Source organism: Candoia aspera, chromosome 4, assembly GCF_035149785.1.
Source record: "Candoia aspera isolate rCanAsp1 chromosome 4, rCanAsp1.hap2, whole genome shotgun sequence".
Classification (NCBI taxonomy): domain Eukaryota; kingdom Metazoa; phylum Chordata; class Lepidosauria; order Squamata; family Boidae; genus Candoia; species Candoia aspera.
This window is the reverse complement of record NC_086156.1, coordinates 32798366-32811802: the sequence shown is the minus strand read 5'-3', so window position 1 is coordinate 32811802 and position 13437 is coordinate 32798366. Positions and strand designations below refer to the sequence as shown.

General features: G+C 38.2%; 1 protein-coding gene across 3 annotated transcripts in view; it reads left to right on the top strand.

Annotated features, from left to right (window-relative positions):
- Nucleotides 1–2135: 2135 nt before the first annotated feature.
- Nucleotides 2136–13437, top strand: part of HYCC1 (hyccin PI4KA lipid kinase complex subunit 1) — a 33015-nt gene continuing 21713 nt past the window's right edge. For all 3 annotated transcript variants that reach the window (XM_063303755.1, XM_063303757.1, XM_063303756.1), the window contains exons 1-6: nucleotides 2136–2309; nucleotides 2623–2724; nucleotides 5016–5195; nucleotides 9708–9788; nucleotides 10992–11107; nucleotides 11329–11424. In XM_063303755.1, the coding sequence (XP_063159825.1) occupies nucleotides 2259–2309; nucleotides 2623–2724; nucleotides 5016–5195; nucleotides 9708–9788; nucleotides 10992–11107; nucleotides 11329–11424 (626 nt within the window). In that variant the 5' untranslated portion in view covers nucleotides 2136–2258. The remainder of the gene's footprint in view (nucleotides 2310–2622; nucleotides 2725–5015; nucleotides 5196–9707; nucleotides 9789–10991; nucleotides 11108–11328; nucleotides 11425–13437) is intronic.

The window sequence follows — 13437 nt, the reverse complement described above, 5'->3', positions numbered from 1 at the left end:
TCAGGATTCAAACCTGGGTAGGGGATGGAAACAGCATTAGTCACGCTTTTGGATGATCTCTGGCGTAGGTGGGATGCGGGTTGTGTATCCATCCTCACCTTTTGAAACCAGTGACCATGGTATCCTTCTGAATCACTCAGAAGGTTGGGGTTGGGTGGCACAGTGTTGTGGTGGTTTGTCTCCTTTCTTCAGGGCTGATTCCAGTCGGTGGTGATTGGGGAAGAGATCCCGCTCTCAGCCCCTACTGAATGGGGTGCTGCAGGGGTCGGTGCTCTTTCCAGTCATATTCAACATCTACATGAGGCTGCTGGGTGAGCTTATCCATCACCAATTATACATCTTTCCCCCTGGTGAATTAAGCGATACTGTGGATGTCTTATTCCAGTGCTTGGAGGCTGTAAGGGTCTGGTTGGGGAACAACAGACTTCAACTGAACCCTGGCAAGATTGAGTGGCTTTGGATTTTGGGGCCCACTGGTTCTAGGACTATACCATCTTTGGTGTTGGATGGGGGTTGCAGTGCCCCAAACAGACCCTGAGTGCAATCTGGGGTTCTCCTAGACTCACGACTTCTGCTCGAGGAGCAGGTGGCAGTCGTGGCTATGATGGGCTTTGCTCAACTTCGCATTGTGCGTCAGTTGTGCCTGTTCGTAGATTGAGGGACTCTACTTGCAGTCACTCATGCCCTAGTCACCTCCCAGTTGGACTACTGTAATGCAGTATATATAGGGCTGCCCTTGAGTATCTGGAAGCTTCAGCTGGTACAGAATGCAGCAGTGCAGATAATTATGTGTGTTTCTAGAAGAACACATGTTACACCTCTAATCCGTGAGCTACATTGGTTACCAGTCTGTTTCTGGGTCCAGTTCAAGGTGCTGTTTTTGACCTTTAAAGCCCTTCATGGCATAGGACTGGGTTATTTTAGGGACTGCCTGTCCCTGATTACATCTGCCTGTCCTACCAGATCTAGCAGAGAGGGCATGCTGCAGGTCCTGTCAGCTAGGGAGCTTCACTTAATGGGTCCTAGCCAAGGGCCTTTTCTGCTGTGGCCCCTGCTTTATGGAACATTCTTCCTGAAGTGAGGCTGGCCTCATCCCTTTTAACTTTCTGGAAGTCCTTCAAGACCTAATTGTGTCATCAGGCCTGGGGACCCCAGGGGACTGGTGGAATATTGAGATGGCTCCAGTGTAATTAAGACCTGTTCTTCGCCCAATATATATATTTTATTTTATTTAGTTTTGTGCCTTTTAATAATAATAGTATTTGTTGTATACAGTATATTGTTTTTAGTTTTGTTGTACACTGACCAGAGTCACTTGTCTGTGAGGTGGGTGGCCATATAAATATGCCAAAATAAATAAATATTAAAATTTCTTAGCCTGAAAAGAGGCTGACAGACTCCTCCAGATTTTTGGCTACCATAGAGCCAGCATTCCTCATATTATTTAATTTTATACTTTATCAAGTGTGGACAATATAATGCTATGTGCAGATGCACTTGATTGCAGCCTGTGATTAGTACAACATATTGACTTGTGCATAGAAAATAATAGGTAGAAGCATTGTTAGCAGAAGTTCATATTTTCCTTGTTTTTAGGTAATGGAAAACGTGTATTTGAAATCTGATTATATAGTGCACTGGTTTAAGATTTGGATTACTGTATTAATATGTTGTTAATAAAGTTCACATTTGTAATTACTAATTACATTAGTAATATTTTGGTATTATTATTTTGATATAAGGAGATATTTGTGAATGCATATTGTTACCTTTCTGTGCATCTAACCGTTAGGAGAAAATTGACTCAGACTGGAGATACACTGGTCATTAGTTAATCTAGGTATGCCCTACGTGGCTATATTGATACTGTAGCATCAAAGATAAGAAAGAAGTTGCATTCACAAACACACACACAGTATGGGAGCAGAATGAATACTTTTTTCGTAATGCTGTATATCTACAGTTCAGGGCCATTGGGCACAACCTTCAAATCTTGAATGTGGCCCTTAAAGTCCCTCTCATACTTGCTATTGAACTGAAGGGGAAAAATTATCAGTTAAGTTTTTGTTCTGGTTCTGCTTTCTTTTCTGCATCCATTCAGAGGGCAAGTGCAGTTCTCCATCCAAAAAAAAAAAAAAAAAAAGATTTCAGAGTCTTGCTGTAGTGGTCCCAGCTTTGTAGGAAAAAGGTATTGGAAAATTAACACTTATCTCTTGTGCCCCACAATTTAAGGCTGAAGATTAAGAACACATTGAAATATGTTGGATGCAGATACAGGGATCGTAGAAGAATGGTTATCAGAATTCAAGGTAATCCATAACTCTTGATTTACAAGAAAGTTTGAAACAAAGCTAGTGAATTATAAAATATTTATTATACTTATTTTTTCTTAGAGATTACAGTATAAAATTCTAGAATTAATACTATTCCAGCCTCCAAGAGCGATAGTGGAAGAGGGCCATTGCCCTCTTGCCAATGCTTGTAAGCTTTTTGAATCTACCAGTTTGTTCAATGTTTGATAAAAAGATATGCTTAATTCCACAGGGTTTGTTTTTTTTAATTACAAAGATGGTGTATATTAGATGATGTATTAAGCTGTATATCGTAAATGTTTTTTGCTAGACAGTGCCAGAAGCATCTATAGCAAGTTATGCTAAAAATTTGAAAGACAAGATTTCCCTGGTTTCATCTCTATATAAAGTTATTCAAGATCTACAAAGTGAGGTATGTGGATATTTATTTATTTATTATTGGAGTTGGGATGAACATTGGAATAAATTGTATAGTGACATGATAACAAGAAGTAAGAAATAAATAGAATGTAAAATTCTGTTTCCCTCTTCAAAATACTCTTTTTTTAGGTCCAGTGGATGTCTTTAACTTTTTGTAGATACTGTTCTATATAGCCACGAAGACTAGAAACTTAATTTCTAAACAGTGTGATTTCTTCTCAAGCTAACGTGAAACTGAATACAATTTTGCATGTGAGGACTTCCGGCGGGAACATGGCGGACTGAACAGCTGTGTCCGCGGGCTCCACGGGCAGAACTGACAACGGGGCAGGGTTTTTTGGGCTCAGGCCCTGGAGCGCTTTCACAGACAGAAAACGCTTGGAATCATCCCATTTGCCTTCCAGAATGGCGACTTGCAGCCAGAGGATGGCAAACAGCATTTGCGCTAATCTGGTAAGAGCCGCCAGGAGGCTGGGACATCACCATTTCCAAGCTGCTCTGTAGCCTTAAAAGGACACTAAGACCAGCCATCCCATTTCTAAATCACCCAATTTATTTCTTGTTAAGTTTATGTACCCTTAGAGAGGCTTTTTACAACGAGAAGCAAACTCTCTTGGTGCTTATCATTATTTTTGGGATTAATTTTTGAAGAAAATTCTTTTTAAGTTTTGGATTTTGCTTTCCATCCAAATATTAAGAAGGGTTGAGATCATGTAATTGCCTCCCTGTTATTTATTTATTTTTAATAAATTTGAAGACTTTACTATCCTCCTACACATTGAATCTGCTGTTCTGAACTTTTCACTTTCTGCTGCTACTTTCCCTGGAGAGCTGCCTTTTATCGCATTTTCACTTGTGTAAACATCTCTTCGGAAATTTTCCATTAATTCCTACTTTTGCTAGTTAAGTACCTAGGGGGCGCCATAATCTACATTGTGAGACATGGAGGATTTCAAGCAGACTTTCTTGGATTTCCGTTGTGAGCTTAACCAGATTCTTTTTGATTCCTGTCAAGTTACTATGCAAGATATTTGGGAGGTAGTTGAGAACATCAGTTCCAAAATGTGTCATCCGGCTGGGGATGTTGTGGACGAAATTGAAGAGCCTAACAATGATGGAAATGTTCCTACTAACAGTGAGATTGAGGCTTTTGCTAAAATGCTAGATGAAGACTGGGCAGTCGACTTGAAGAATTTAAAGGAACAGAATGAATTGCAAGCCATGAGTGGGACTGACTTTTTGATGGAATGTTATGGAAAAGAAGGGGTTGTTATCTATCAGAGGTTTTTTGCTGAGAAGTCAGAATTTTTAACGGGGGCAGTTGGGTTGTTTGATTTCTTTATGAAAAATGCTTTGTGTGTATTGTGGAGATATGTAAATGCTTTGATTTATTTTGAAGAGGGGTAAGGGTTTAAGAATAATTATTTGGATTGCTTTTAGGGCTTGTTTGACTTCACTTCTCTTTAATGATTTGGATTAAGTTTAATAAGATATAATAATAATTGCTTGGTTTTAGGTTTAAAATGATTATTATAATTGTTGTTATATTAACTATAATGGCAGACAATTTACATGCTTTTTAGTTTGATCTCTTTTTTAGCAGACAGAAAAATATAGAATAGTAGTAGGAAGGAAATAATTAAATAAATGTTATTTTAGTGGGGAATTGATTAGGAGGTTTGTATTTTTTTCTTTTAATATAAGGGGAAGGAGCAAATGTATTTGGTGATTTTTATAATGTGCTAATAGAATGATTTATAGAAATAATGTGATTTGGTTTAATCTAGAGTAAGGGATTGATTATGGAAAATTGTTGCATATTCTTGCTGTTAAAAGTCAGAAGTCCCCTCTTTATGTAATCTTTAAAAATTTATTCTCTTTTTGTGTTGTCACACTTTTTTAGTTTTTTTCTTTTTTGTAGTTTTTATCTTTGTTCTAAATCTAATAAAATTATTATAAAAAACAACTTTGCATGTGTACCTTTTTAAAAAAAGAAAATAAAATAGTCTTCAGGAAGGATGATACTTATTGTAATTTTAGGTAATGAAGATTCAGTTCTTTCTCTTGCTGTGATCCTAATGAAAGGCAAAAATTTAAAAAGGGATTTTTTTTTCCTCTCTTCTGTGCAAGGATTACCTTTGTTGAATAAGAAACAAATGAGGCTTACTAAATACTGGGAATTAATGTAACACTTCAAATGGAACCTCTTGAAGTAGTGAGAAAATTAATCTTACAATGAAATGTTAAACACTGCCAAATATTTAATGCTTGCTTTTATTTCAGCTGCTGGAACCAGTCTGTCACCAGCTGTTTGAATTTTATCGCAGTGGTGAGGAACTTCTGCTGCAGTTCACACTTCAGTTTCTTCCAGAATTGATATGGTGCTATCTTGCTGTTTCTGCTAGTAAAGATCTACAAAGCAGTGGTTGCATAGAAGCACTTCTACTAGGAGTTTACAATTTGGTTTGTATCTAAAGTTAAGCATTCATTCATTCATTCATTCAACAATTTATGTTACTCAATTCCAAAAAAGGCTCTAGGTGGCATTAAATTTCATTGTTTGACATCCTTAGATTCTTTTAACCTGTTGTGTCTATAGCAACTTTTTGTCATTCTGACATTGGTAGAAATGGCCATATTTTTGATGACAAATACTAAAAATCTGGAATATGAACATCCTGAATGGTGTTCTCTATTCTGTTAATTGGCTTTTCAATTTTGGTATAGTTGGATGAAGGAACTAGCTTAAAGTGGTTGGGTATAGAATATTTGATCATTCTTGGGGTTACATGGTTACCCATTAAGATCTTCTGAAAATGGTGGGATAATTCATTTATGGAGCTATGTTAAGAACATCCAGAGCCCAACTTAGTCCAGAGCCCATGAGAATGGTTGTATAAGAAAATGTGCTAGTCTTATTCTGGAATGAATGAGTCCGGAGATAGGCTTCTGCTGTTTGTTTGTTTGTGGACTTTCTTTCCCAGTCATCAATATTTCTATTGTGTGAAAAAAAGAGATCAGAGGAAAATTGGATGTTCATAGGCACACTGCTGTAGTGGGATGCATATACATATCTTCCTTGCTTGTTTTAGGAGTAGAGGAGGACTCCTAAGTGAATAGAATATGTCTTCTGCTTGAAAGTGAGAAACTGTGTATGAATGCAGATGGGTATATATAAATTGATTTCTAGTAATAGGTATGAATGAGGAAGAATGGATTCATACCATTAAGTCCTTTTCCCACATTTTCATTGGCTGTCGTCTGTGGTATAAGTTCAGTAGATTTCATTTTCAAAGTGGTAGGAGACACAGTCTCTTTGCTGGTAATTAATTTTATCTCTGTACTTTGTTGGCAAGTTCATGTTCATAAACAAAAAGTAATTATACTAATAACAATACTGTGTATGATAATGTGTATGATAATGGCCTGGATAATACCCATGAGAGCAGTGTTATATATTCAATTCCTTTCACCAGCAGTATTTGACTGTACCACTGCAGCTGGCATATATAAGGTTTAAATGTGTAAAATTTTGATTCTAGAAAAAAAAGGAAATTAAACTGGTATTTCTAAACTTTTAGTTGTACTTAGAACAGCATCGTTATCAACATAAAAGCTAACACTGTTGCTGGGGCATATGCTTTCTTGGGTCAGAGCTTATTTATCAAATGCATGAAGCTTATTTTATCAAATGCATGAAGGACAGGATCGTACCTGTGTGACCTCTCTTGCCTCATCGTACTCGATGCTCCCCGTGGTTTACGGAGGAGCTGAGGGTTTTGAGAGGACTAAGAGACATCTAGAGCACTGCTGGAGGAAGACAAAGACTGAATCCGACTGAACACTGGTTAGAGCCGCTATTAAAGCCTACCTGATGGCGATAAGAGTGGCGAAGCGTCAATACTTCTCCGCCCTTATTGCATCTGCAGAATGCCACCCAACGGCCCTGTTTAAAATTACTCAATCCCTTTTGGGAAAGGTGGGCACAATGACCTACCTACAGAGCCGTGCAGAGGAGTTTTCGGAGCATCTGCAAGACAAAATCACTCGGATCCACTCTACGTTAGACTCCAAGTGTGACACATGGTCTGTGGAGATACCAAGGGAGCATACTTAGCATGTTATCTGGGAACAGTTTGATCCGGTTGGACCCGAGGAAGTGGACAGGATCCTCAGGACAGTAAATGCCACCATTGTCATCTAGACCTGTGTCCCTCCTGGATGGTAAAGGCAGCTCGGGAGGTGACATGTGGTTGGGTCCAGGTGATGGTCAATACATCCTTGAGGGAGGGGGTGTTCCCAACTGCCTTTAAGGAGGCTTTGGTACATCCCCTCCTCAAGAAACCATCATTGGACCCTACTGTACTGGATAATTTTCATCCAGTCTCCCACCTCCCCTTTTTGGGGAAGGTGGTTGAGAAAGTGGTGGCATTACAGCTCCAGGGGGTTCTGGAGGAAATGGATTATCTAGACCCCTTTCAGTCAGGTTTCAGGCCCAGATATGGGATGGAAATGGCATTGGTTGCACTTATGGATGATCTTTGGTGGGACCGGGATAGGGGTAGTGCATCCATCCTCACTCTTGACCTCTCAGCGGCTTTTGATACCATCAACCATGGTATCCTTTTGGGTCGGCTCAGGGAGTTGGGGGTGGGCGGCGTGGTGCTGTGCTGGTTCACCTCCTTCCTCCAGGGCTGTTCCCAATCGGTGGTGATAGGGAGTGAGAGGTCCAACCCTCGACCCCTCCTTTGTGGGGTGCTGCAGGGTTTGGTTCTCTCTCCCCTATTTAACATCTACATGAAACCGCTGGGTGAGATCATCCGTCACCATGGGATGAGGTATCATCAGTATGCTGATGATACTCAACTGTATATCTCCATCCCGGGTGAAGTAAGTGATGCTGTGACCACCCTCTCTGAATGTCTGGAGGCTGTGGGGGTCTGGATGGGGAACAACAGGCTTTGGCTGAACCCTGGTAAGACGGAGTGGCTGTGGGTTAAGGGCTCTGCCGTATCCGGGATTTTGTCATCTTTGGTTCTGGATGGGGTTGCACTGCCCCAGACAGATCCAGTGCGTAACTTGGGGGTCCTCATGGACTCACGGCTCCTGGTTGAAGAGCAGGTGGCAGCCGTGGCCAGAAGGGCCTTTGCACAACTGCGTGTTGTGCACCAGTTACACCCTTTCCTGGATTGGGAGGCCCTTTGGACAGTCACTCATGCCCTTGTTATCTCCCATATAGACTATTGCAATGTGCTCTACATGGGGCTACCCTTGAAAAGTATCTGGAAGCTTCAGCTGGTCCAGAATGCGGCCGCGTGGGCTATTTTTGGTGCTCCTAGAAGGGCGCATATAACACCTTTGCTTCGTGAGCTGCACTGGATACCAGTTTGCTTCTGGGTCCAATTCAAGGTGTTGGTTATTGCCTTTAAAGCCCACATGGCATGGGACCTGGTTACCTGAGGGACTGTCTTTTCTCTATTTCATCAGCCCACCCCGCCCGGTCATGCAGAGAGGGCACGCTGCGGACCCCGTCTGTAAGAGAATTTCATCTGGCAGGGTCCAGGAGGCGGGCCTTCTCTGCAGTGGCGCCTGCCCTTTGGAACTTCTTGCCCCCGGAGGTGAGATGAGCCCCATCGCTCCTAGCCTTCCAGAGGGAATTGAAGACCTGGCTCTGACATCAGGCTTGGGGCAGGGAGGAGAATAATCATACTTGGGGTTGGCTAGTGCCTTGAAGTGCCCCTCCTACTCAAGAACTGAATGAGACCATAGCCATCAGGATTTTATTATACTTGTTAGTTTTTAAATTTGTTTTTAGTCTATATTTTATATTGGAATTTTATTGTATAGTTACTGTTTTATGCTTAAAACCACCCAGAGTCTCTCCATTCGGAGGAGATGGGCGGTGACAAGTTTGATAGATAGATAGATAGATAGATAGATAGATAGATAGATAGATAGATAGATAGATAAATAAAGTAAGTTATCTGTGTGGTATCATGATAGATAAGGTATCATGAAGGGAAAGATAAGATCTCAAAGTCTAGGTGGAGAACAATAAATATCAGTTCCTGGAGCAGTGAGTTTAATTAGTAAATGGTGAATAGGCCTAGCAAAATCAGTAATGCCACTAAAGAACCTAAATACCATTTTATTGGAATATACTAATAATTTAATGCATTTAATTACTCTTATAGATGTGTGAATGGTCTCTCCATTGACTCTTACAAACGATGTATATTGTTTTCAAGAGAGTTTTACAGTAATAATCCCTAATTTTAAGTGATATATTTTGTGGCATTATAGCAATTTTTATTTCATGAGTAAAGAAGTGAAAACATATACAAGCATACTTCGGTGATATTGCAGGTTTGGTTTCAGACCACTGCAATAAATATCACAATAAAGTCAGTCACATGAATTTTTTGGTTTCCCAGTGCATATAAAAGTTATCTTTACTCTATGCTGTAGTTTATTAAGTGTGCAATAGCATTATGCTAAAAAACAATGTACATGCCTTAATTAAAAAATACTTTATTGCTGAAAATGCTAATCTGTTGGGAAAATGGTGCCGATAGACTTGCTTGATGCAGGGTTGCCACAAACCTTCATTTTGTTAAAAAATGCAATACCTGCGATGCACAATAAAGCAAAACACATCTAGATGGTCTGTCTTGCAGCCATTCTCACCTTCAAATTATTTCACACAGGACTGTAATGATTTTTAATGAGTGCTTCCAAAGTAATAAAATACTATATGTGATTCAAAGAGTGCATTGTAGTTAAATGTCCTGGATGTAAAGAATTAAGAAATGCTTGGTTTTGTTACATCTACCCATACATAAACATTTCCATCTTTGCTTATAATAATAATTTTTATGTCATTATGACATGGGAGGCTTATATCCTGCTTTACCTTTGTTGATGTGCATTTTATACATTTTGAGAATATGAATAACTTGATTATTTTATTCATAGGAAATAGTTGATAAACAGGGGAACAGTAGGATCCTAAGCTTTACAATTCCATCTTTATCTAAACCTTCAGTATATCATGAAGTAAGTTTTAAAAAGTATTCTTGTTTGATATGATGTTTATAGCTTTGTTCTAGTCTCTCTTAAAAGAATATAGTCTGGCCTTTTGTCATCTAAATTAGTGGTGGGCATTCTTTGGGGCTGGGAAAAGGACCACAAAGTAAGTTGGGCCACATCCCATAAGTCAGTGGACCTTCTTCTAAAATGGGGGAGCTTACACTATAATTTCCATCTCTAATTGGGCAGGGGGACAGATTCTTTCTGGGGCTGAAGTTATACTTGGTTTTTGATATATTGGTGCTAAGCTTCAAAAGGTGAGCAGAACCAGGCCAAATATTAAATCTGATTAGTGTTCCAATACATTTAAACTTAAATTAAACCCAATAGGAGATACTAACTACTCATGTATTTATGAATTTTCTGTGACATTAAAAATGATGGTTCAGCAGCAACTTTTGGAGAGGAATTGTGTGGCTCTTTAATGCCACTTCATTGGGATCTGTCATAACATCTTCGTATGCCCTAAGACTGCTGAAATGGTAGATGGTAATTTACACTGTTTTTGTGATATTGATTCTTGTGTCCTTTAGAGCAAATGTCCTGCTTACCATACATCCATCAGTATTACATATACACTGTCATTAAAAATACATTGACAAGATACTAAGTATCTACCAAGATTTTAAATATCTGCATTCATATTACTCACCAGAAAGATATTTGCACCATATAGACAAACATACTCAATTAGGGAATGTTTTGTTAATATAGTTAAAAATGGAGGACAGATTTGAATAAAATATTCTTAGAGAACAACTTTTGAGGTATTTGAAAGCTCTTTGTTGTTGTATTAAGTTTTCATCAGTGGTATTTTCCATACTTCTAAATACGATCAGTTAAAATAAAGATATGCAATAGTTTTCTTGGAAGTTTGTAACTCTTGGGAAACATATGTAATAAACGCAGTAGGATCTACTGCCATAGATTTATTTGAAATTTCTCAACCAAAATGAATAATTAAATGGGTGTTATCCAAAATGCCTGCCAATTTAATTACAACGAAAGAAAAGTTTCACTTAATACAATTTCAGAGGGCTGTGTTATTTATCTGTGGAATATTTTTTATAAACCGTCCTTGATGATAAACTGCTTGCTTTTGATTTTTTTTTTTTTAAATCACTAATGCTTTCTTAAGTGATATATTGAAAAAAAAACTATTTCGTTTAGCCTTCCAGTATTGGTTCAATGGCTCTTACAGAGGGTGCTTTATCTCAACATGGCTTGTCCAGGGTTGTATATAGTGGACCTCATATGCAGAGAGAAATGTTGACAGCACAAAACAGGTAAAATTCACGATGTTGCTTTCAACTGTACAGATTAAAGAAGCAGTCTTTGCATATTTCCAAATTATATTTTTCTCATAACTTAATATTTCACAATTACAGTTTTTTTTAAAGCATGGGCTAGATATATGCATTGCTGATATGACCGATGACAAAATGTTTATGTTTGCATGCTTAACAGCACTTTTTTGAGTTAATCATAATCCTTTATTTGTTAACAGGTTTGAAGTACTGACATTCCTTTTGCTACGATACAATGCTGCCTTAAGCTATATGCCTGCAGTTTCTCTTCAGTCTTTATGTCAGATCTGTTCCAGGTAATTTTTTTCTGGATTGATAATAATAAATTAAAGCTACAAGCATATAAGAATACATTTCACTGAAAAACAAAAACATACATAGGAGAGAATATGAAAACAAAGGGGTAGTTTTGACATAACTCTAGCTTACCAAATCCCTGTTAAAAAGAACATGCTAGAATTCAAATCCATACAATATCCATATTGTGATTCAATTTCAGTTTACCTAACTTACAATAGAGTAGTTAGTTGTAAAAATACAATATTTTTACAATGTATTGATACATTGCTTTGTGAAAATGATTTACGGGTCCAGCAGTTGTGGTAATTTCTGTGACTCATTGGAAGAGATTTGCTTTGGCTCCAGTACTGCTCTTTTTGACAAGTGGAAGAGGACACTGAATTTTTATGTCTGTCTGTCTGTCTGTCTGTCTGTCTGTCTGTCTGTCTACCTACCTACCTACCTACCTACCTACCTACCATGTTGGTTTGGATCAAAAGTTCTGTATGCAGAAGGAGGAACTGATAAATGTGCCATGAACTTTTTTGCACAAGCCAGCTCATTGAATAGGAAAATACAACATAAAATGAGTAAATTCCACTGGACCATATAAAGATTATGCAAAATATTATATAAGAAATTACTTTTTATATATTTTGAAAGCTCATAGTTGTTAATTAAACTCGGCCCTGAAAGCAGAAAAGGATGTAATGCATTTACTCAGATTCCTAAGTGCATTAGTAATTTTGATTAATTTAACACAACAAAAATACAGTTGATTGTTTGGGTTCATAAATCAAATTTCCAGTGTCAATGTTTAGAAGATGCATTGTATATTATTTTTTTAGTAGTTCACATATAGGACCTCTGTACCAAGAACCTCCCTCTAAACAAAGGAGAAAAAAGCCATAGAGACTTTTTTATAACTGATCTCTCCATGTTTGAACAAATGAAAAGGGATTGGATAAATTCATAGAGAACAGGTTTATAGTGGTTAAGGCAATGGGCTGGAAACCAGGAGACTGAGATTTCTAGTCCCACCTTTTGCATGAAAGCTGGCTGGGTGACCTTGGGCCAATCACTCTCTCTCAGCCCAACTCACCTCACAGGGTTGTTGTTGTGGGGAAAATAGGTGGAGGAAGGAGCATTAGGTATGTTCACTGCCTTGAGTTATTTATAAAAATAAAAAGGCCCAATAGAAAATTTAAAAAAATAGAAAAATAAATATCTACAATTATCTATCTTGAACTCTCAATTTTACCTCCAGGTTTGGGGCAGCCTATGTCTAAATATTAGTTGCAAGAGAACAATAGCAGGCGAGGGGTATGTCTCCATCTACTACTTTTCAGCATCCTAGAAGCACAATGTAACAAACAGTATGCTGAATTAAGATGGGCTTTGTCTATTCCAGGAGGCTATTCTTAAATTCTTCAGATCATCCATAGTTCAGAGCATCTATAAAGTTAATTTATGGTGTTGTGTAAATTCACCCATTATGCCCTAGTGTTATATGATAACCAAACCATGGTTTTAAAAATCCTTGCTCACTGTTCTTTGTAAAGTCAGCTTTTGTCTTGCACCACTGGAGCCATCTGAATTCAGAAGCTGTTGGGATTCATGTCTGCTAACCCTTTTTACTTAGATGATTAATCAAGGTATTAAGGAGCCACATCTAAGCATCTGCCTCTAATTCTTGGAATAAGGTTCTCTTTCTTTGCAGTGGGGAGCTAATAATCAGAGGTCTCATATTTTCTACAGCCTTCCTGCATAGTCACTACGGAAGCCTCTTGAACAGACAGGAAACTTAAGAAGCATATAGCTTTTACCAGGAGCAGGAAGTGCACATTAATACAGTAAAGATATAAAGCTCTTTCTCCTTTAAGACTGCCCTAGTGAATCTCATGTGTCAAGCAGCCACAGACAACAAAATGATTATTCTCAGTATAAACTCTACCTTTCACTACATTGGTACATACAAGATTGGCTCTTCCTTATAGTTTATTTCCAATATTTTGTGTGAATTAAATCTA